The sequence below is a fragment of the Chelon labrosus genome, assembly GCF_963514085.1.
Source record: "Chelon labrosus genome assembly, chromosome: 1".
Lineage (NCBI taxonomy): Eukaryota > Metazoa > Chordata > Actinopteri > Mugiliformes > Mugilidae > Chelon > Chelon labrosus.
In genome coordinates, this window is record NC_140337.1 from 31,032,107 (window position 1) to 31,055,521 (window position 23,415).

Here is a 23,415-nt window from a genome sequence, read left to right on the forward strand (position 1 = left end):
TGATGATCTGACTGAGGGGATTCAGGCCTATGCAGAACAGCAGTGGTGATAGTGCATCTCCTTGGTATATGCCGCATTTGATGTTGACTTGGGCAATTGGCTTTGAGTTGGCCTCTAGGGTTGTCTTCCACATTCCCATCGAGTTCTGGATGAAGGCCCTTAGGGTTCCTGTTGATCTTATACAGTTCCAGACATTCCAGTATCCATGTGTGTGGCATTGAGTCGTAAGCTTTCTTGTAGTCGATCCAGGCGGTGCACAGGTTGGTCTGTCTGCTCTTACAGTCTCGGGCGACTGCTCTATCGACCAGTAACTGGTGCTTGGCTCCTCTGGTGTTGCTACCAATTCCCTTCTGAGCCCCGCTCATGCATTGAGCTACGTGCTTACTCATCTTAGCTGCAATTATGCCTGACAGGGCTTTCCATGTTGTGGAGAGACAGGTTATTGACCGGTAGTTGGATGGGATAGGCCCCTTCTGGGGGTCCTTCAGGATTAGGACTGTCCTGCCCTGGGTTAGCCACTCTGGGTGGGAGCCATCCCTTAGCAGCTGGTTCATCTGTGCTGCTAGGCGTTCATGGAGTGCTGTTAGCTTCTTCAGCCAGTAGGCATGGATCATATGGGGGCCTGGTGCCATCCAGTTCTTCATCTTTGACACTCTTTCTTGGATGTCTGCCATTGAGATGGTTACTGGTTCTTGTTCTGGGAGGTTGCTGTGGTCTGCTCTTAGATCCACTAGCCACTGGGCATCTGAGTTGTGTGATGCCTCTTTTTCCCATATACCTTTCCAGTATTCTTCCACCTCAGATCTTGGTGGGTCTGACCGGTTGTTATTTCCTCCCTGCCACTGAGAATACACCTTGGCTGGTTCAGTATATATATATATATATATATATGTGTGTGTGTGTGTGTGTGTAAACCTTCAAGATGGGGTCATTTTAGTGGTCGAGGGGTTAAGAATGTTTCCCAGTAGAGGGGTAAGGGTAGAGATTTGAAGTCATGCTTTGCTTAGTACAGCAGACTTTTGCAACAACTTCTTTTCTTTCTAGAATCTACAACTTCCATGATATTTGTCTTCTGTGTCCTATGTGTTACAGGTTGCTAAGCGCTGACTGACAAGAGGAGCTTTATGGTCTACGTGAAAACCAGGAAGTGACACAGTCAGGGCCACTATTGTTGTTGTTATGGTACAAGTTAAAACAGAAAAAAATAAATTGACCTCAGGTCTGTTTGCTGTGTTACAGATTTAAAATAGTTTCTGTACAAAAACAAACATGTGGCGTTTGACAGTGTGAGCGCTTTAACCAACAGATCAGAGAAGTTTCGGTTTATTTTCATCAGGCAGTTTAACCAACTTGTTCCATCAGCTTAGTCTGTTCACACAGTTGCTCACCAGATGAGTGTAACTTCTGCTGCTGTTTCTAAAATTGCCGCAGTTAGCTGCATATCTGCTGTTGTTGCATTGCTTTTTTAAGTTTGAGGTCAGCAACAAGACGACAGTTTGTTGTCTTTCATAGATGAGAATAAAAGTCATGTCCTACACGTCAGAGCGTCTGTTTGAGTTTGTTCTGTGGTACAAAATGTCAGCATTTTCTCACGTGTCATGATAATTATAACTAAAGCAGAACGTTCCTCGGTTTTATGAGTGAAATTCACGCACGTCCTCATGAAATAACCCGTGGAACAGTCACGTTCACACTGAAAATGGTCTTGAGGGTTATGTCTTTTAAAAGCGCAATCAGTCAGAGACAGATCCATTACTATGAATGTTCTCTTTAGAATTCATAGGGTTAGCTCCTCTGTTATTAGTTTCACTTCATTACTCTGTGTATGTTTATATAGTCCTGTCTCATCCGTTGACAGTTTTTTTGACCAGTTACTGTGGAAGTACCTGTTAGGCTCTCCTGCTATTCCCTGTGTCCCTTTGCTTCTTGTGTTTCTCAGCGTCCTTTGGTTTTTGGATTACTCTCCTTTAATCAGAGAGTCTGTCCTTGAAATCGTCACACCGCAGATGTGTGGATCATCCATGAGATCAACTCTTCCCCAACTCTGACCAGACAAGCTGCTAAAGTGATGAGAGGACGGTCCATTCATTAATACACAGGATTAGATGTTACAATCCAATCTAAATGAACTAAGTAAATGCTGCTGGCTTGTAGGGCCACAGAACAGCAGAGGATAATTCAAACCTTGTGAAATATAAGCTAACCAAATGCTGCTGGCTGGTATGTCCCGCTCAGCAGCTAACCAAACAAAGAAATATCGCTACCAACCAACATGAAGACATCAGGTACCTGGCCTAGTCAACAGCAGTATGCAGCATGTCATTGGGGTTTTCAAGTGGGCACCTCCCTTCATTGATGTGCCGTTAAGTTAGGCCCACAACACCTCGAGAAGGCTTAACAGTGATTTCCAGCGTCCTGGAGTCACCCCCTAGCCTGGTCATCACCATCCTACGTTTCCGCCCGAAATTTGATTTCGGTCTGCCACGGACTCTGGCCAAACTGCCCTTCTAAGGCTCGCGTTTGATGGGACCAATCAGCGAACAGTTGAGTGATGACGCGAAACTCGCATGCCGAGTTGCTTCTGTAGTCCAGCGAAGCTTGTAGTTCATAACATAGCAACAATGGCGATGGAGGAAGAGACGCTAGAAGCCATCTGCAAAGTTGTCTCAACTCTCGAGAGCATCACGGAATTAAAACCAGTACAAGAGGCTTGTCTTGTCAAATTTATAAATGGCAAGGACGTCGTAGCTCGCCTTCCAACTGGCTTTGGGAAAAGTTTGATTTATTTAACTGGAAACGGAAGTGGTAAGCGTAAGAGCCTGAACTCCGGCGCAAAATATACGTGCGCTGATACCAAACGTTGCTGATTGGTTAAGGGAACTCCAATGATTTTAAACCTCAAAATAAGCATCCGCCCTTTACGGAGACGGATTTCTATTACATTGGGCCAGACTAACGTGCAGACCGAAATCAAATTTCGGACGGAAACGTAGGATGGTGACGACCAGGCTAGTCACCCCACTCCACGCTGCGAAATCCTGTTTTTCTCAGCATTCAGTGACTATCAACAACTACAATTTTAATAATTGGCCTAGTCCTTTTATGAATCACAACACAAACAAACAAATCTACCATGGTTCGCCCCATTGATGCAGAGTGAAACACAAATGTACTACTGTTGAAGAACTTGATTTTGGCCTGCACCCATCTTTTCCTATCTCCCACCCAAAGATTGAAAAACAGCCAGGACACAACCAGGATGGGTTCCAAGCGGGTTTGTCCACAGTGTCCACAATGGCCCAACCTATGAATGGGGTTTAAGTGGGATATAACTGGTTAATAGATGAAGCCCAATGGTTTTATTTATATAAGGCCCATGTCAGCCCCACCTATCACTTTAACAAGGATCTCAACATCGCTGCTAGTGGGGTTGTCCGCACTTTCCAGTGTTGCCCTACACTCTAAGAAATGAAACATCACATTTACTTAAAATAGTTATGGCAACCGGTCCCACGAAACTAGGCTGAATAAATGGGAAGAATACTAGAAAACTAATTATTACTACATGCTTTTAAGCAAATCCCACCAAATCGTCTTAATTAAATGCTACTCAACACGCTTATGTTGAAGTTACTCAACGCGTTTATGTTGAATTTACTCAACGCGCTTATGTTAAAGTTACTCAACGCGCTTATGTTACTTGACTCAAATGAGTTGTATTTATGTTGTAGTGTTTTGTTGATTGTACTCAGGGCCATTACTAGCTTTGTGGGGGCCCTAAGCAAGATGCTGTTTGGGGGCCCCTAGTTTGTCAAACTACGATGAAGAGATTACTAACCCTTAGATGGATTCAAGGGTTCAGTAACCGCACGGAGAACTACATGGAGAGAGCTATGAGCGCACTGGCTGTGGCTATAAATCGCAACATGGATAACACCTTGGAGAGATTGACTGTGATTATTAACCGCAACATGGATAACAACTTGGACAAGGCTGTTCGTGCTCTGAATGTGGTCAGTAACCGCAACATGGAAAACATCTTAGAGAAGCTTTCGGCCTGCAAGGCCGATGAACAGATTTGAAGACCAGAATGGTGAAACAGAGTAAGTTGTGTCTATTGAAATGCGACTACTCGCCCTAACCCAGTGTTTTTCAACCTTGGGGTTGCGACCCCACGTGGGGTCGCCTGAAATTCAAATGGGGTCGCTTGAAATGTCTAGTAAAAAAAAAATAAATAAATAAAATAAAAAATCAACAAATTATTATTCTTTTTAAAATTAGGATTAAAACGCCACAGACAATATTAAACAACTGTATTCTTTCACTTTCATTAATATAAATCGAGTTCAAATAAAATGCAGCATATAAAAATATCAGCGCTGGTGCATCTTGATTCACGGCTGCGATCACGTGACTGCACGAGCGACAGCTACTTGAGTTCCCGCTCTTCAGCGAGTCTAAACAAACTACAGTAGAGAACAACAGAAAACAAAATGGAAAGATTTCTTCACCAGCCTGACACTGTAAATACACACTGCAAATTATTTGGTTCTTAACAAGATAAAAAAACTTAGATTTAGAGGTGTTAGATATTTTATCTTGTTTTAAGAGTTAATTTCTTATTTTAAGTGTTCAACTTTACATTATAATCTTAAATCAAGCACAACCTTATCTTTTTGTCTCAAATAGGCAGGAAATCTTAAAATGAGGTAAATAACTGTTAAAATAAGATATATTACATCTCTCCCCCAAAGTCTCATCAACATAAATCTTGTTTTAAGATTCAGTAAGAAACTCAAGTTGCTTGATTCAAGAGTCACACAAAAAGCATACAACCTGATACAATTACATTTTCAGATGCAACAGGCTGATGTTCAACAATCAGATCTTAATCTGGTGTTTTAAAATATTGAGATAGCTGATTCTGTATTACTTTAATTTTTTGTCTGTTTTTCACATGAGCTATGATATTTTATATAGTATGTCGGTGACTGACAAGCAGGCTGCTCCCCCTTTAACCCTTTATGGCAAAGTAGTTGTGTATCAGAGCAAAGGTCATGGGGTCACCACCAACATCATCAGGGTTCATCATCTAAGGGTCATTATTGAAACAATTTAGATGAAAGCTATATTTTAAATAAATAAACAGAGTCGTTCTCCATTCGCTTGGCGGGCACGCAGTCGTCAAATACAGAGGGTGCGTCAGTTTGATATGGCGAAAGAATGAGTTGAAAACTCTGAAGTCCTGGTCACAGCTATCAATTCCACAGTAAACCCAAAAGTCTGGACTATGACTATGAACTGCATTTATGTGGCTAAGGAGCACCTTTACACTCAGCAACAAAGACAAGACAGATCAAACATCTCCACACAGCCATGATGAACCCTCTGCACGCTTTCCTCAACAACTTCAAATTCGTATTCTTCTTCCTCTGTGTTTAATGGTGGATGTATGATGGGAAGGGTTAGGTAATTATTTTCTAAGTACTATTTTTATACTAAATAACTCCCATTTAACATACATTTTAATGAACAGATTTTAAGGGTAAATGTGGTATTTTAAAACGTATGTTTAATATTTTTAGTATTATTTAGCATTTTCTGCGCATGCTCAGTTCATAATATCAGTCATTTGCGTCTAGCGCATTAGCGTGGTTGATGTGATTTCCCGCACTTATTGAACCAATAAAGTTTTGTTAAAAAAAAAAAGACGAAGAAGAAGAAGCGATTTCCCGACTTGAAAGAAACGACACCGCTGAAAAACTTGTGGTTCAACGAGGGGAACAAAAGTTCAAGGTAAGTACGTTAACCTTCTTAACCCAGAAATGCCTTTTTATTCAGAGACAAAACCGCGGTATACACAAGTAGCCGCACTGTAATGCACGAAGGCGGCTGGTCGCAAGCTAGCTATCATTAGCCTTTGTCCGCTTTTGCTAACGTTAGCTTACTCCGGCTGTGGATTTGTTTCAGGTAAACGTGCTTGGAAAGCGAGACGGAGAGCTTTGATGACCCAACATGGAGGAGTCTGAGGACACCATATTGTCGGTGTTGGAAGGTAAATCATCTTTTTCATTCATGTTAACTGATTAGCTGAGCAACATTAGCATCTGTATTTGTCTGTATCTTTGAAAGGGAAATTGTTGATGTAATAACTAATGTTAGTGTGCCGTTAGCGGGATGTCACTAGTGTTTAATCCTTAATTAACCACCCTCACTTTTTTTAAGTTATAAAAATATTTGGCAAAAAAGGTCCTCAATATTTACAATCTGTAAAGTAACCAGTTTATCATAGAAATTGTACTGCAGTATTAGCCTTTACAATGTGATGGAGTGAAATACAAAGTAGCAGAAAAATGGAAATAAGTGATGTAAGAACAAGAAACCTAAATTACATGCATGTACAATACTTGAGTGGAGTTAGCTGCATTACATCAAGGACAAAATATGGCTAAATCAAGTTTATTAACCTCTTAAGCGCTGGTGCCCCCACAGGTAACTGATAAGTTAATCAATGACTGTGTTGAGTGAACATATTCTTTTAAGCAGTTTTGATGCACAGCATGTTAACACTCTCCACCATATTGTCCTTATCGTTCTGTTCCAGCCTGGCGAGGACCCTGGGCTCTATTTGGAGAAGCGGCCTCTCTCCTCCCCAGTGCTGCTTTCTGATGGAATGACCAGCATCGTTGCCGTGGGAAACAGGCCAGTGTGCAACCCCCCAGGAGGATTTTTGGGAAGGAATTTTAGTGTTAATGGCGTACTATTACACTTTGCACTTGACGTACCCAAAATGTGTTGCAACGGTCCTCTCTGTCATTCAGACCGTGGTCATTGGTAATGCCATCCACGGTCAAGACGCATATAAAAAAGCAATAGTATGTACAGTGTATTAGATGTGATTTACACTGTTGACACTGCAGTGTTAAATTTTTGTTGTGTGGGACTTAAAATGTGTTTGATTTTATGATGTTGGAACGCTGACAGTGTTTAAATAAATGTGGATGTTTATCATGCAGTTCTGTGATTTCTGTAGAAACCGTTAAGATGAATATTCTAAAAATAAGGACAGACTTTAGGTTTTAAGGTTTAGTTTTAAGATGAAGTAAGCCTTGTTTCAAGATAAACCAGCTTGGATTAGGACAGAGCTTAGTCATTCTTCACTAATACTGAGTATTTTTTCTCTAAATTTAACATATATTTTTTACTAATCTTTAGCTTGATTTGCTAAAACTAAGAAAACAAAATATGTAATTGCTTATATTTAGTGTATTTCACTTATTTTGAGGCAGTAAAAAGTTCCATTTTTAAGTAATCTCATCTTAAAACCAGCCTTTTTGGCTTATTTTAGGCCTTTTACATACATCTGTAGACATGCTTATTTCTAGATTTAACAATCTTAATTCAAGAAATCTTATCAAGTGAAATTATCTTGCTGCATGGACAGATAATTTGACTTGTTTTGAGTACATTTTCCCTCAGATTTAGTGCTTTTATCTTGTTTTCAGACACCCCTTTTTTGCAGTGCAGTTCCAAGAACGGAGGAACAGACACCAAAAAGACAGAGAAAATACGACGAAAGTTTCCTTCAGTATGGATTTACTAGCGTCATTGAAAGCAACGAGGAGAAGCCGAAATGTCTGCTGTGTGGTAATGTCCTGCCTGCCGAGAGCATGAAACCTAACAAACTTAAAAGACACTTTGAGACAACACACAAAGAACATGTCGGCAAACCAAAATCTTTTTTCGAAAATAAATGTGCCGAGCTGAATAAGCAGCGAGTGTACTTTAAAAAAGCCGGTGGGTGAGCGGGCTCTAAAAGCCTCTTTTGAGGTGAGCTATCTCATTGCCAAGACTATGAAGCCGCATACCATTGCTGAGATCGAAATGGTAAGAACGATGTGCGGGGAGGAAGAAGCTCAAAAACTGAAGACCATACCATCGTCCGATAACACTGTGAAAAGACGGATTGACGCAATGGCTGATGACCAAGAGAGCACGCTGACAGAAAAACTTCGCAATTCCCCAGCTTATGCTCTTCAAATGGATGTTAGCACAGAAGGAAAAAATGCCCATGCTTTGACATTTGTTCATTTCATGCAGGAGAATGCAATTCACAAGGATATTTTGTTCTGCCTCCCTCTTCCTGAACATGAGACTGCCCAACCAATGCACGATGTCCTTCAACATTATATGGAGGAAAACAGAATTCCCTGGGAGCGTATGGTGGGATTTTGCACTGACGGGGCTCCGTCTATGGCGGGACGACGAAATGGTTTGCGTACACCCAGCGGGCCCCATCTGCAATATGGAATCACTGCATGATTCACCGTGAACATCTGGCATCTAAAGAGCTGAGTGCGCCCATCGCAGACATACTGCAGTAGGTCGTAACCATGGTGATCAAGCCACATCCTCTGCGCGCACGTCTGTTCGCAAAACTATGCGCCGACATGGGCTCTGAGTATGAAAATTTACTGTTTCAGACAGAGGCACGGTGGTTGTCCAGAGGTAACGTGTTGGAGCGGTTTTTCAATATGAGAAACGAACTGTTAGCGTTTTCCATGGATGTGAAAAAAACTGATTTTGTTGACTTTCTGTGTGACCAGCAGAAAATGTGTCTCCTTGCATATGTAACGGACATCTTTGGAAAACTAAACGAACTAAACACAAGCATGCAGGGGAAAAGCAAGAATCTCATGCAGATGAGTGATCGTATTGATGGATTCAGGGGGAAACTCGCTTACTGGCGAGAAAGCCTTTCAAAGGCAAACTTCGCTCCTTTCCCCCAGATGAGTCAGTTTTTAAAAGACAACAGCATCGATAAGTGCCCCACAACGGAGATGTGCAGCCACCTGAAACGCCTAGAAGAGAACTTCGCCACTTATTTCCCAGACGTGGATATGTCAAAGTCTGACTGGGTGAGGGACCCATTTCACTGTGATGCAGGCACAGCTGACCTGCCTTCCACCGCTGTTGAACAGCTGATCTGTCATATGACAAAGCGCAACAGCGATTCCATTCGCGAGTGCCGGTGGAGGAATTCTGGTTTGGAACAAGAAATGACTACCCAGAGATCTCACTGTGTGCTGTAAAAATATGTGCTTTTGGAAGCACATATTTGTGTGAAGCTGGATTTAGTGCCCTTGTGTGTATGAAGTCGAAGTACCGTTCCCGACTGGATGTGACGTCAGAGATGAGATGCGCTGTGTCTACTACAGCACCTGACTTTGCAAGCCTGCAGCGAGGTGTGCAGGCTCAGCCATCCCATTAAAATTATTTTATTATTTAAATGTGGTGAGTTGAAAGAGACAACAATAATACACAAAAGACAAACTGCAGCTGAAACGGAAGCACTGTAACTTTCCATTGTTCAAATTTTCACTGTGGCCAGTTTAAAATGCTGCACTACTTTTTCATAATTCATTGTTTGAGAGATTGTTCAGTTTTAATATTCAGCCTTGTTAAGACAAGCACACCTAACTGTACATTTAAAATAAAATGTCACTTTGTTTACTAATCTGGATACTCTGTATTTGCAACTCGGTATAACAAACATGATCAAAAACTAATTCTAGAAAAAAAAAAAATGTCTCTGGGGTCACCAGAAATTTCTGATCTCAAAATGGGGTCGCAAGTCAAAAAAGATTGGGAACCACTGCCCTAACCCAAACAATCATATTCTAATCTGTATTCTGGAGCCAGCCGGCCTTGGCCAAGGCCGCTGCTGGATCAACAACCCCAGGAGATCGCTGCAGTGAGACGCTCTGTCCCATCCCTGCCCCCCTTTCTTCATGGACACCTGCGATGGTCGACTTCGTCTGGGACCCAATCAGGGACGTCTCCATGGCAACCTGCTGTGTTATCGCGATGACATCCTGTGAACTGAGACACTGACTGGGAGGCTAGACAAAGCGACTCTCTAGGCTTATGTACACACATGCGCACAAGGACACTCACACACATGCACATATGCAACACACCTCCCTAGCCCAATCCCACGCCTTCGCAGCTTTACCCATCCATTATTGTGTTTGTTTTGTTTAATATTCTCGCTAGCGGGAAGGATGAGTAGCTGTCAATCATGCCCATCACACCTGTCGGTGGCCCGCTACGTCACTCACATTGCGACACTGCGGTTCAACGAATATGACGCAGTATTGCTACAAAAACACCAGTCACTGCTTATTATTGCAGTTTATTTTATTTATATCATACGATGTTTATTTTAAAGCATAAAAAGGGATGTAACAAACACACGAGATAGCTACAGATAAAGACAGGACATTTTAAGTCACAGATGAGGATGAACATGCAGCTTTGGGCCCCCTGGTGGCTTGGGGGCCCTAAGCATTTGCCTAGTTCGCCTATATCAAGAAACAGCTCTGCTGTAACATAAACATTAAGTGTAAACCACCAAAGGTAGAGTGTATTAGTGACGTAGATCAACGTCAAACACGCAAAACGAAAGGGGTTAGTGGTACATTGAAAAAACAACGGTCTTTCGTTAGTGAAGCAAGGGTTTGATTCCCATTGATTGCCTTTTATGTATTTTATTGTAATACGTATATAATTTATTTATTATCAGCTTTAAACCACATATCCATGTGGTGTAGTAGAACAGGAATGTGCATGGCAAATCAACTTCCATACAAGCATGAAGACACGTCTCGATTGTACTGCATTTTATTCTCCACTATGTCCTAATAGAGCACTGTGTCATTGAAGCTTCGACTAATGAACCTTTTTTTGAATCACGTGTCGAGGCCATCACTACGTATATATGTCTATGGGCGTGTCTTCCAAGGCGTCCTCAGCCACACTGCGCATGTGCAAGACAGTACGGAAAACGCGTTGGGGCGGTCTTCATTGATTTTAACGCCTGCAGTGTGTTTTAAATAACTTGATTACATAGATTCAATTCAGCACAATTTTGTAATCCCAAAACCTTTTTGTATTACATTAATGCAATGAAACTCTCTTGATTTATTTTTCAAAAGTGGAATTATTCAATAGTTTCACCTTACAAAAATGATGTAATGCAAACAACATCCAAGTTTCACTTCTTAGAGTGTAGCCATGAATGCCCATATGAGGTATAAGTGGAATCTAACTGGGCTTTAGATGATGGCTACCTGGGAATTTAAATAAAACCCACATATGTCCCACTTGTGCCTTGAACAAGGATCTCACATAGGTGGGACCCAACTGGGATACAGTATATCTAAATCTTAGTTGTCCTCAGTTTCCACAGTGGACAAAACTATGAATGCCCATATGAGGTATAAATGGGATCTAACAGGTTTTCAGGTGAGGCCTATACATTTTTCCATACTGAAGTATCTGGGACCTTGGGATTAGCTTTCACATAAACTCAGCCTGCTCTTTTAGCTTCTAACTTGTTTACGGTCAAAATCTACTTGTGTAATGCACGAGCAGCCACCTTCCTCACAGTATGTTAATGCCTGTTTACATTCCTCTAGCCTGACCTTATATGTAGGTCATTGTTTAGCTGCTATATATTTTTTTTAAATAAAACGTGCAAAGGGTTTTTAAACTCCTTCGAGCTTTCTTAAATGACTCAAAGGTTCGTTCTGTCTTTGCTCTTTGTAACACCCACTGATATAAACTGAGACACTGAGGCTGTTTGCACCACCTCTGATTCTGTACAGTAGAACAGGAAGAGACTGCTTCTTATTTTACACTTCAGTCTGATGTTCAGTCAGTCAGCAGCAAGACAACATGGAGGTCAGAGTTTTCTGCATCGCACTGTGTGAGTACTGACTCTTTTCCAGATTAAAACTTAATGATAAAGACTTTATTTCCAATTAAAAAACTCATGTATAATAATAATAAATATTTAAACGTTATTTAGTGAGTGAACTTAAATTTAACTCTTTCAACTCAAGTATTATTCTTCACCAGCTACGACATTTAATAGTAAATATGCTGAACATCATGAGCAGCTGTAGGAGACGACTAAACTTTTATTGACTCGTCTATTTTCTCTGTGTCTTCAGTGACTGTGATGATCCTGCTGTGTGCACAGGACCAGGAAGTTGGTGAGTAGATGTTTTGTTCGAAAGTTGTAGAAAAGAGATAAAAATATCTTGAGATTGGTGTGTTTAATCATCACAGGAGTTCCTCTATTACTTGTCTACATTTAAATATTGTAGATGTCGTCCAGCAGTTCACAGGAGTAAATGTCTAAACTGAATTTCTCTGTTTTTCTTTGTCTCAGATGCAGCTTTTCTTCGTATCTCTCCAAACAGACTGCAGTTCTTTGAATATGAGTCGCTCACTTTGTACTGTGAAGGAGTCTTTTACTGTGATGCTAAATATAAATTGAATGGAGGGAAGCCCTTGTGTTGCACCGCTAATAACAGAACATCAAGAGGACCTAACTGCACCATTGAAAGTGTCTATGCAGATGACACTGGCAAGTATTGGTGTGAGGAAGGAGGAGAGAGAAGAAACATCATCAACATCAAAGTCACTTGTATGTTTGCAGTGAGGCAGTGATATTTTGTGATTATCTCAGCGTGATTTCAAGATAAATTAAATATGATTGTGTTCTTCAGCTGGTTCTGTGATCCTGGAGAGTCCTGCTCGTCCTGTGATGGAGGGAGAAGATGTGACTCTGAGCTGCAGAACCAAAATATCTTCCTCCAACATCACAGCTGATTTCTATCAAGATGGAGTCCGCAAGTGGACAAGCTCCACAGGAAATCTGAGACTCAAAACATTCTCCATGCTTGATCAAGGACTCTACAAATGTCACATCTCTGGAGTTGGAGAATCACCACAGAGCTGGCTGTCTGTTGGAGGTGAGATATGTAGGTTTATTCTAAACAGGATTCATAAAGTATTGATCACGTATGTGTTTACACTCTCAAACTATTCCCATCTCCTTAAGTTTCAGCTTTTCCTACCATCAATACAGAAGATCACAAAGACTGTTATTCTGCCTCCTCTTCCTCTGCAAACACACCATGGATCATCATCTCCGTGTTGTTGGTGCTTCTCGTGTTGGTTGTTGGACTACTTTGCTTTGGCAGATTTCCCTGTGGCAGAGGTGAAGCACTTAAAGTGAACTTTACTCACTGGTTTTGCTTTGTCACAAAATGATTCTTACATGTACACAAAAGTCACGGAAGAGTTCCTCAGGGGTGGGTGCTAGAGAAGAAGTTTTTCACATTATAAATGCACATTATTAAATGAACTTCCTTCTTGTGTGAGTGTTGTTACTTAGAAAATCAGTTCTCATGTTACTTTATTTCCACCACAATGTTCAAAATATCTTCTTTTTTTACAGATATTTGTTCACACTCACATGCAGTGCCTCATTCCAACTCATCAGAGCATCATACATCTAGATTTAATGTCAAGAGATTAAACATTTAGCAGAAAGGATGTTAAATATGTACATTTATTCTTTTGTTTTTTTCAGTCTCTGTACAGGCCAGTGCAGCTGAAACAAGCCAAGCAATGTATGCTAATGTACCAACGAACAGGAAGAAGAGAGGTATTTCCTCTAACTTTACATTGTTTGACGTGATGGTGCTGGTGTTAACTTCAGTTAACGACTTTCAGTAATTTATTTACCCAAATTCAACAACTGATGAGCATTCAAAATGTGTGAAAAGCCAAAGCTCCATAGAGACTCTGTGACACTTGGGAAATATGATGATTGAATTTCAAGCCAAAAGTTGGATGTTAACTGGAGCCTGGTTGTAGTTAGGTTATTCATAACACTGTTCATCCCAATGTCTGTGAATGATTTATTGTTCGAATCAAAAAGACACACACGTAGTAAGGAATATTTTATTTGTCTTCAATGCAGCAGAGTCCAGCAGAGTCCAGCGTTCCCTCACCGGCTCAAGACCCGGTTGACAATGACACCTACTATTCTACAATTCAGATTGTGAGTCAAATACAGACTTTTATCTCCTCGTTGCTACACAGGTGTCTTTCTGTGAGCACGTTCTTGCTGTCCACTCATAGATGCTGAAAGAAAAGTCACAAAGTAAACTTTTGCAACAACTTCTTTTCTTTCTAGAATCTACAACTTCCATGATATTTCTCTTCTGTGTCCTATGTGTTACAGGTTGCTAAGCGCTGAATAGAGGAGCTTCATGGTCTAGGTGAAAACCAGGAAGTGACACAGTCAGGGCCAGTATTGTTGTTGTTATGCTACAAGTTAAAACAGAAAAAAAAAAAAGTTTTGACCTCAGGTCTGTTTGCTGTGTATCAAATTTAAAATAGTTTCTGTACAAAAACAAACATGTGAACTTTGACAGCGTGTGCGCTTTAACCAACACATCAGAGAAGTTTCGGTTCATTTTCGTCAGGCAGTTTAACCAACTTGTTCCATCAGCTTAGTCTGTTCACACAGTTGCTCACCAGATGTGTGTACCTCCTGCTGCTGTTTCTAAACTTGCCGCGGATAGCTGCATATCTGATGTTGTTGCATTGCTTTTTTAGGTTTGTGGTCAGCAACAAGATGACAGTTTGTTGTGTTTCACCGATGAGAATAAAAGTCATGTCCTACATGTCAGAGCGTCTCTTTGAGTTTGTTCTGTGGTACAAAATGTCAGCATTTTCTCACGTGTCATGATAATTATAACTACAGCAGAACGTTCCTCGGTGTTATGAGTGAAATTCATGCACGTCCTCATGACATAACCTGTGGTACAGTCACGTTCACACTGACAATGGTCTTGAGGGTTATGTCTTTTGAAAGCGCAATCAGTCGATCTTCAGTCAGAGATAGATCTATTACTATGAATGTTCTTCTTTAGAATTCATAGGGTCATCAGTAGTTTGAAGATTCTCCAGCCTTAGTCAACAAAAAGGTCATTCCTTGACCTCACTTCCTGTTTTATTTCTGGTGGTTGTGCTTCACCACCTAGACAACTCTCCTCTGTCTTGTCAGCTCTTCTTCCTTGACTTTCGTTTGCTTGCTTCTCTGTTATTAGTTTCACCTCATTACTCTGTGTATGTATATATAGTCCTGTCTCATCCCTTGACAGTTGTTTTGTCCAGTTACTGTGGAAGTATCTGTTAGGCTCTCCTGCTATTCCCTGTGTCCCTTTGCTTCTTGTGTTTCTCAACGTCCTTTGGTTTTTGGGTTACTCCCCTTTAATTCGAGAGTCTGTCCTTGAAATCGTCACACCACTGATGTGTGGATCATCCATGAGATCAACTCTTCCCCAACTCTGACCACAAAAGCTGCTTAAGTGAAGACAGGATGGTCCATTCATTAATACACAGGATTAGATATTACAATCCCTTGTGCCAAGATCCCAGGCAAAACACATTTAGAAGCCCTGTCCAACTGAGAAACCCTTACAAACCTATGGTCATGTGATATGATGATTAACCTACAATCTAAATGAACTACATAAATGATACTGGCTTGTAGGCCCACAGAGCAGCACAGGATAATTCAAACCTTGTGAAATAAAAGCTAACCAAATGCTGCTGGCTGGTATGGCCCACTCAGCAGCGAACCAAACAAAGAAATATCGCTACCAACCAACATGAAGACATCAGGTACCTGGCCTAGTCAACAGCAGTATGCAGCATGTCATTGTGGTTTTCAAGTGGGCACCTCCCTTCACTGATGTACCATTATGTTAGGCACACAACACCTCCAGAAGGCTTAACAGTGAATTCCAGCATCCTGGAGTCACCCCTCTCCATGCTGCGAAACCCCGTTTTTCTCAGCATTCACTGACTATCAACAACTTACACTGGGTGAAAAGTGTGATTTTCGTCCCCGTAAACGCCCGGAGATCTCCCTAATTTTCGGCAGTTAATGACAATTTGCAACCCGCGAACGTCGCGTTTGTCTGTGCCACAAATTTTCTTTAACGTACCACGACGTGTGAGATCTCGCTAATGGTTCTAATTAGCATATGAATGCAGCGAAACCGTGCCTGGCCAGGTCTGGCTTGAGTATCCTTAGTCAGTATTGGATGAAACCACTACTTTCAAACAAGTAAAATCACTCATGATTGGCAGCGAAACCGCGCCTGGTCAGGCAGGCTTGAATGTCCTTACACAGTATTGGATGAAACCACAACTTTCAAACGAGTAAAATCACTCGTGATTGGTTGGCACACCGGTGGTCACACCGGCTCATAATAAATGTAAACCTCAATAATAATTTATATATTATATATATTTATTTATTAATGTATTTATTTATTTGATATGTTATTATGCTGTATATTCATGTCATTGTTATCCTAGGCTACTACACTATTATTACCATCAAGGACATTAATGAATTTATTGAGGAAAAGAACATTTGCCAAGAACATGTTTAAGCAAAAAAAGAGCTTTATTAAAGGAAGCGCTTTATCAAAACAAACACACAACTATAAGTGAGGTGCCCACACAACATATGGGTAGCTCACAAGCAGCCCAAAAGTTACAGCTCTGTTAGCTGGCTGTTTGCTGGCGGCGTTCTCTCTGAGGGAGGCCCGTTTTGCAGACGTCTATGGTGCGTGACTCTGTACTTAGGATTCGCCTCTAAACGGGACTGCAGCGTGGCACAGAGTTCAGAGAGCTCCGGGCTGCGAAAGGATGGAGCTCTCACAATCCATCCAGACACGCCGCCAACAACGCCGTCTTCCTCATCAGACATCATGTCTACGGTGGCGGACTTCCAGAGTTCAACCTCGTCCTCTGCTAGCACACTCTGTCTCGCTTCCAACAGCTGTAAAAAGCAATCAGTTAAGACAATCAGTACTGTGCGATGCACTGCATATGAACACAATACATCTATCAATGCACCTGAAAAATAGTCACCAAAAAAAGTCTTACCCTCTTTCTTCTCGACCGACCCCGAGCTGAACTCTTCGCAGCCTCCGCCTGCGATGCAAATTCAGGCTGGTTATATCTGAAGTTCCTGCGTAGGCCCTACTGTCTCGTAGTAGGTCTTACAGGCGGCTGGAAAACAATTAAATGAGAGTGGTATGAATAAAAATCAAACGTAAGCCACAGTAACATTAATCAAGGAAGGGGAAACAGTAAATAAGTTAATAAGCATATTATTTAAGCTTAAATCTTACCCTTGCTCCGGTTCGTAGAACATGCGATTGGTCTCTGAGTTGTGAAGACGGCGTAGCCTACTGCTTCCTGTAAATTACAAGACAGAAAAATACACTTTAATAAAGCAACTTTCACTGGTTCTGCTCACTTGTTCTTTTGCAAGGCTACTAGGCTACTCTTAGCTTTGGTTTTAGGCTAGGATACTTTTAGCTTAGCTAGCAGTCATCGAACATATTCTTACCGCAGTCTTGGGATTGTGCACCCGTCTTCTCTTCCTAGAGTCAGTCTCTCCAGCACAGTTTTTCGTCTCCAGAGCAGCCAACTTATCCTCTATGGACAGCAACCTGGAGTTTACCGTATCGCTGAGTTGAGTTAACTGCTCATTCATCTCGGCAGCAACTCGATTAAGTTGACGAGAAAATCCACTGATAGCAACCAGCAGTTTCTTCTCGTCAGTCTGCGGACTGCCTGGAAGTTGTTGATCGCGTCCAAGAGGAGTTGAAGGCGAGTTGAACGCGAGACGCCGTCCAGCCATTGGTAAGGAAGCGACAGCCTTTATTCACCAACAACTATGACATAAACTGTACCTTTATTGCTAAATTCCCTAATGGCTGTGCTAACCAGTCTCGCTGTTACTTCCATTCACCGGCGCACTCGCTCTACTCTCGCTCTACCACCCACACACACGTTACGGTCGCACATGCGCACTGTACTACCCCCTTAAAGGAGCCACGCTACTCTTATAACAATATAATGAAACAAAGTTACGCACAAGCTTCCACTTTTAAGAGCAAAGACAATGAGGACAGGCTCAGAGGCAGAAAGCAGATAAGTTGGAGGAAATATGGATAATATTTTCAGCCGAACTGAACAAAAATTGCAGCAACTGTAAATGACCGTGGAGCTAACACAACGACGTCATCATAACACAGCGGTTTTGGAAATAAAATTAGAACGCCAGTAATTTTAACTAAATTGTAATAAAGTTACACAAGACCCACAGCATAAATAACAAAGAGCATAGGCTCAGGAACAGATATAAAAAATGAGGATCCATCTGACGATTTTCAAGTGCAGCGCAGCTGGCTCTGTTAGTTGCGCATATACGGTGCGTAGAAGAAGATAACTTCTTCTCCGCCATTGCATTTTTCATCTCGCGCACCCCCTAAGTAAGACCAAAGAAAAGGTCACTGTAGTCATGCCACTATGCACAGTGGTTGAGATCTAGAAGACTGATCTCTGCAGACAGCTCATTCTGATTCTAATGTTGTTTGCATGCACATTTTACCTTTGTGGCAAAGGCTGATTGAAACTCATTGTTCAAATAAATTCTGTTGTGTATCATTTTCTTTTTTCTGTTGTGTAACATTTGCCATTGCTAATGACATATACAGTAATCTAGCATACTTTCATTAAATAAATCAATTTAAGCTAAAATTTAAGAGACTATAATTAGGCTATACTGAGCCTGATCTATTTGTACCAGAGATTTTCTTACCTTTTAGAAAAATGTCACCTGGGGTAAAACTCCCCATGCAACCCTGATTTGCATTTGAATTGGCCTCCCCTAGAATTAGGAGGAGGGGGGTCATGGGGGATGACTGCCAAGCAGGGCCCACGTCAATTTCCGACCATTCACGGCAGTTTTTGGCATTGCCTGCAAATTGCCGTGAACTGCCGTTAACCTGAAGTTTCACGACAATCTACAGTGCCACATACTGACGAAAATCACACTTTTCATGCAGTGTTATATTTTAATAATTAGCGTAGTCCTTTTATGAATTCCACCCAAAACAAATCAATCTACTGTGGTTCACCCCGTTGATGCGGACTGAACCACGAACAAATCTACGACATCTATCGTGATTTGCAAACACACTGAAGTCACACAGCCATCCTTTACCTTCCAAGAGAACCTTGGGTTGAGCTATTTCGATCGTGCAAATCCTGATCACTGGACGTGGTAAAGACAAAGGTCAAAGAGACACACGCACGTCTTGAGCCTGTTGAAGCACTTGATTTTGGCCTGCACCTATCTTTTCCCATCTCCCACCCAAATATTGAAAAAGAGCCAGGGCATAACTAGTATGGGTTACAAGTGGGTTTGTCCACAGTTTCCACAGTGGCCCAACCTATGAATGGGGTTTAAGTGGGATATAACTGGTTAAGAGATGAAGCCCCATGGGTTTATTTATATGAGGCCCATGTCAGCCCCACCTATCACTTTAACAAGGATCTCAGCAGGGCCGCTAGTGGGATTGTCCGCACTTTCCATGGTTGCCCAATCTGTGAATGTCCATAAGGAGCATATGTGGGATCTAATTAGGCTTTAGATGGTGCCTATTTGGGAAATTTATATGAGGCCCATCTCAGCCCAATCTATTACTTTAACAAGGATCTCACTAGGTCAGAGGCATGCCCCAAGCCGGCCGCAAGTGGGTTTGTCTGCACTTTCCAGACTTGCCCTCGCCATGAATGCCCACATGAGGTATAAGTGGAAACTACCTGGGCTTTGGATGGTGGCTATCTGGCGAATTTAAATAAAACCCACATAGTCCCACCAGTGCCTTGAACAAGGATCTCACATAGGCGGGACCCAACTGGGATGCTGTATATTTTAAAGTTATTTTGTCCACAGTTTCCACAGTACAAAACCTATGAATGTTAGGTATAAAGGTATAAATGTTAGGTATGGGTATAAATGGGATCTAACAGGTTTTCAGCTGAGGCGTATTCGATTTTTTCATATCAGACTGTTGCTTGCCTGTTTTTTTTTTAAATAAATTAATAAATAAATAACAACAGTCAAAGGTTTTTAAACTCCTTCAAGACTTATTAATGTGAACTCTATCGAAGATGACTCGTACATTCACTCTGCCTTTGCTGTTTGTAACACCCACTGATATAATCAAAACACTGAGGCTATTAACATCACCTCTGCTTCTCAGAAATCTGCCGCAGGGAGAAACCACTTTTCATTTTGCACTTCAGTCAGATGTTCAGTCAGTCAGCGGCAAGACAACATGGAGGTCAGAGCTTTCTGCATCACACTGTGTGAGTACTGACCTTTCAAGATTAAAACTTAATGATAAAGATTTTATTTACAATTAAAAAGCTCATGCACATGAAAGTCTTTTAACATCATTTAGTGAGTGAAATTAAATTTAACTAGTTCAACTCAAGTATTATTCTTCACCAGCTACGACATTTAATAGTAAATATGCTGCACATCGTGAACAGCTGTAGGAGACGACAAGACGTTTATTGATTCCTCTATTTTCTTTACGACTTCAGTGACTGTGATGATCCTTCTGTGTGCACAGGACCAGGAAGTTGGTGAGTAGATGTTTTGTTGGGCATTTGTAGGAAAGAGGCAAAACTATCTTGAGATTGGTGTGTTTAATCATCACAGGAGTTCCTCTATTACTTTTCTACTTTTAAATGTTGTAGACGTCGTCCAGCAGTTCACAGGAGTAAATGTCTAAACTGAATTTCTCTGTTTTTCTTTGTCTCAGATGCAGCTTTTCTTCGTATCTCTCCAAACAGACTGCAAATGTGGTTTTTAAACCTTTCGCACTTGCCATAACTCTTAAACATGCTGTTTAAAATAAGTACAGTGTCTGAGCGCTTCTATTAATTGATGCTGCTTTGTAGAAACCTGTGAGCTCTGACAGTGTATCAGCACCATTTGGTGCCTTCTGCTGTTTGCAGTTTTGTAAAATGTAAAGAAAAAGAAAAATACATTAACATGCTGTTCTTTAATATGGTGTTTTTTCATTTTATACTCAATATCTTTTTTTTGAAAAAAAGTTTAACCTGAATGGTACACAGCAGATGAGAGAGTTAGGCAGAAGTGAGGTAAATAGAGATGTAAAATGAAAGGAACCAAGAGAAAATGAAAATCATGATATTCTTATTCTATTTAAGCCTTTTATTTCAGAAGAATCTTTTATAGATGAGTCTAGACTGAAGACGGTGGTGTGTTGGTCTTAATGACCATTCATTCATTTTGTGTTTCTTTGGTTATTTACAGTGCGTTAACGCCATCTACTGGCCACTTGTGGTAACGGCAGGTGTGGTATATGATTTCTACTTCCCGTTGTATTCTCGTGCGGAACGAGATTTGTGTTCAGTCAGTTCAAGGCTTTTATAGAGCAAGCTGGGCTTCGTGTCTGCTTTCAAGTTTCGTTCAAACTCCGCACAGTCGTGTTTCCCACGGGGGCAATGCCGGTGAGTGACGCTGTGTGTAATATGTTTTATATTAGACGTTTTCTTAAGAGTATCGGGATGTGTAAGAAGGAAATGAATGTGTTGCATTTGGAAATTATTGAAAAAGACGATATGAGCTAAAAGCTATTTTTGTTTGTGTTTACAGTTTTACAGCTTGTTTTTTGCACTGCTGTGTGTAAAATAAAGGAGAGGAGAAAAAGACCTCGGGATGAAGCAGTATCCGTTTTTCTTTGTTCACCTCACCTGGCTGTTTATACGCGCTGGATAGCTAAATACGCATACGTTTAGTGAGGCCAGTACAGTAAAACGGCAAACCCTCGCCTGTCAAGAAGAAGGCAGAACTTCAACTGCTAGCAAGAAAAAACAACGTTGCTCGTCAGGACGACGCCATTAACCTGCGCTCACCAAGCCTGCACGTAACTTGCAAAGACTTGTCCCCTGCTCCATAAGACATGGATTCTCCGACCGAAATGCGACTTCCCTCTGGTGTGACTGAAGCTGAAGCCGGTGAATGGGAGGTGAGATCAGAGCTATTTGCACCAGGCTCTGTTCGAGTGCTGTCTCAACACGGATCATCATGCAGCTCTCGAAGGAGCACCGTGCTAGCGACTGCTAAAGCCAAAGCTCAAGCAGCAAGAACCAAAGCAGCCTTTTCTGAAAGGGAAATGGCACTGAAACTTCAGAAAGCTGAATCAGAACTACGAACTGCCAAAGCAGAAGCTGAATTGGAGGCATTGCAGTGTAGAAAAGAAATGGAGGCTGCAATAGCTGAAGCAGCAGTTCTTCAAGCAGAATTAGATGACGACAACAGCCTCGGGGAACCAGGGTCAGAACTGAACCAAAGGTATTTCACTGCATGCAACGTGCCACAGCAGAGAGACATAAAGCAAGAAAGCTATAACACTTCGCCCAACCTGCACAGCCACCTGCTTCCACCAGCATGTCCTCCAACGCAGCCAGCCATAAGTCCTCCAGCACAGCATCCAGTGATATCACCTGCGCAGCTACCGATACACCCACCGGCAGAGTCCCTGAGACCGACACCAGCTCCAAGACGGCTGCTAACCCCGTCACAGGTAGCACTACAGCCACAGCAGCCATCCATGTCACCTACAAGTCCGTCCTACATACCACTCCAAGCCAGCAACCAAGCATGGCAGGGAAGAAAAGACTATGGGCTACCCAGTCCTGCCCCACATCCTACCTTGCCTCGTCACACACCTGCCCAAGATGGACACAGCTCCCCGACAGCTGACCTGGCGAAGTTCATCGCTAGAAACCAGATCGTCTCTACAGGGCTGATGAAGTTCGACGATAAGGCAGAGAATTACTGGGCGTGGAAAGCCTCATTCTGCAATGCCATAGACAATATAGGCTTGTCAGTAGCAGAAGAGACTGACCTTCTGATTAAATGGCTCGGCAAAGAGTCGTCCGAGCAAGCACGCAGGCTCAGAGCAGCCTTCATCAGAGACCCCCAGGGTGGCCTCCAAGCCATCTGGCAGCGCATTGAAGAGTGCTATGGCAACCCGAAGCCATCGAAGGGGCGCTGTTTGCCAGACTGGAAAGCTTCCCGAAAATCTCCAACAAAGAGCCAGCCAAGCTACGTGACTTAGCCGACCTGCTACAGGAACTGTACGCAGCAAAGCAGGATGGATTCCTTCCAGGACTAACTTACCTGGACACTGCTAGGGGAGTAGCCCCAATCGTAGAAAAGCTCCCGTATAATTTACAGGAGAAGTGGATGTACTACGGCTCTCAGATAAAGCAACAGCAACAGATTCCCTTTCCCCCATTCAGCGTGTTCGTGAATTTCATTCAGAACCAAGCCAAAGCAAGAAACGATCCCAGTTTCAGAGTCACCATACCACCTCCGCCTGCCACAAACAGAGACAAACTCAAAAGCATCCAGAGTAAAGTCAACCAGCCCGTTGCAGTCCACAAGACTCAAGTCTCCGAGTCCAGTCAGAAAGGTGAGCCTGAAGCTGACTCTCTAGATCTCACCAAGCAATGCCCAATCCACAAAAAGCCTCATTCATTAGGAGCATGCAGGAGCTTTAGAGACAAACTGCTAGCTGACCGTAAGCAATATCTCAAAGACAATTACATCTGCTACCGCTGTTGTGCTTC

General features: G+C 42.0%; 2 protein-coding genes across 2 annotated transcripts in view; both read left to right on the forward strand.

Annotated features, from left to right (window-relative positions):
- The window catches only part of LOC311492530 (high affinity immunoglobulin gamma Fc receptor I-like), a gene marked incomplete at both ends in the record, with an annotated part of 40,328 nt that extends 36,246 nt beyond the window's left edge, over window positions 1-4,082 (forward strand). The window contains one exon of the mRNA XM_084550820.1: window positions 3,856-4,082. Coding sequence (XP_084406946.1) covers window positions 3,856-4,082 — 227 coding nt within the window. The remainder of the gene's footprint in view (window positions 1-3,855) is intronic.
- Window positions 4,083-6,015: 1,933 nt separating this feature from the next.
- LOC311492541 (high affinity immunoglobulin gamma Fc receptor I-like) overlaps window positions 6,016-23,415 on the forward strand; it is a gene marked incomplete at both ends in the record, with an annotated part of 49,109 nt that continues 31,709 nt past the window's right edge. Inside the window, 2 exons of the mRNA XM_084550831.1 lie at window positions 6,016-6,055; window positions 12,018-12,059. Of these exons, the coding sequence (XP_084406957.1) occupies window positions 6,016-6,055; window positions 12,018-12,059 (82 nt within the window). The remainder of the gene's footprint in view (window positions 6,056-12,017; window positions 12,060-23,415) is intronic.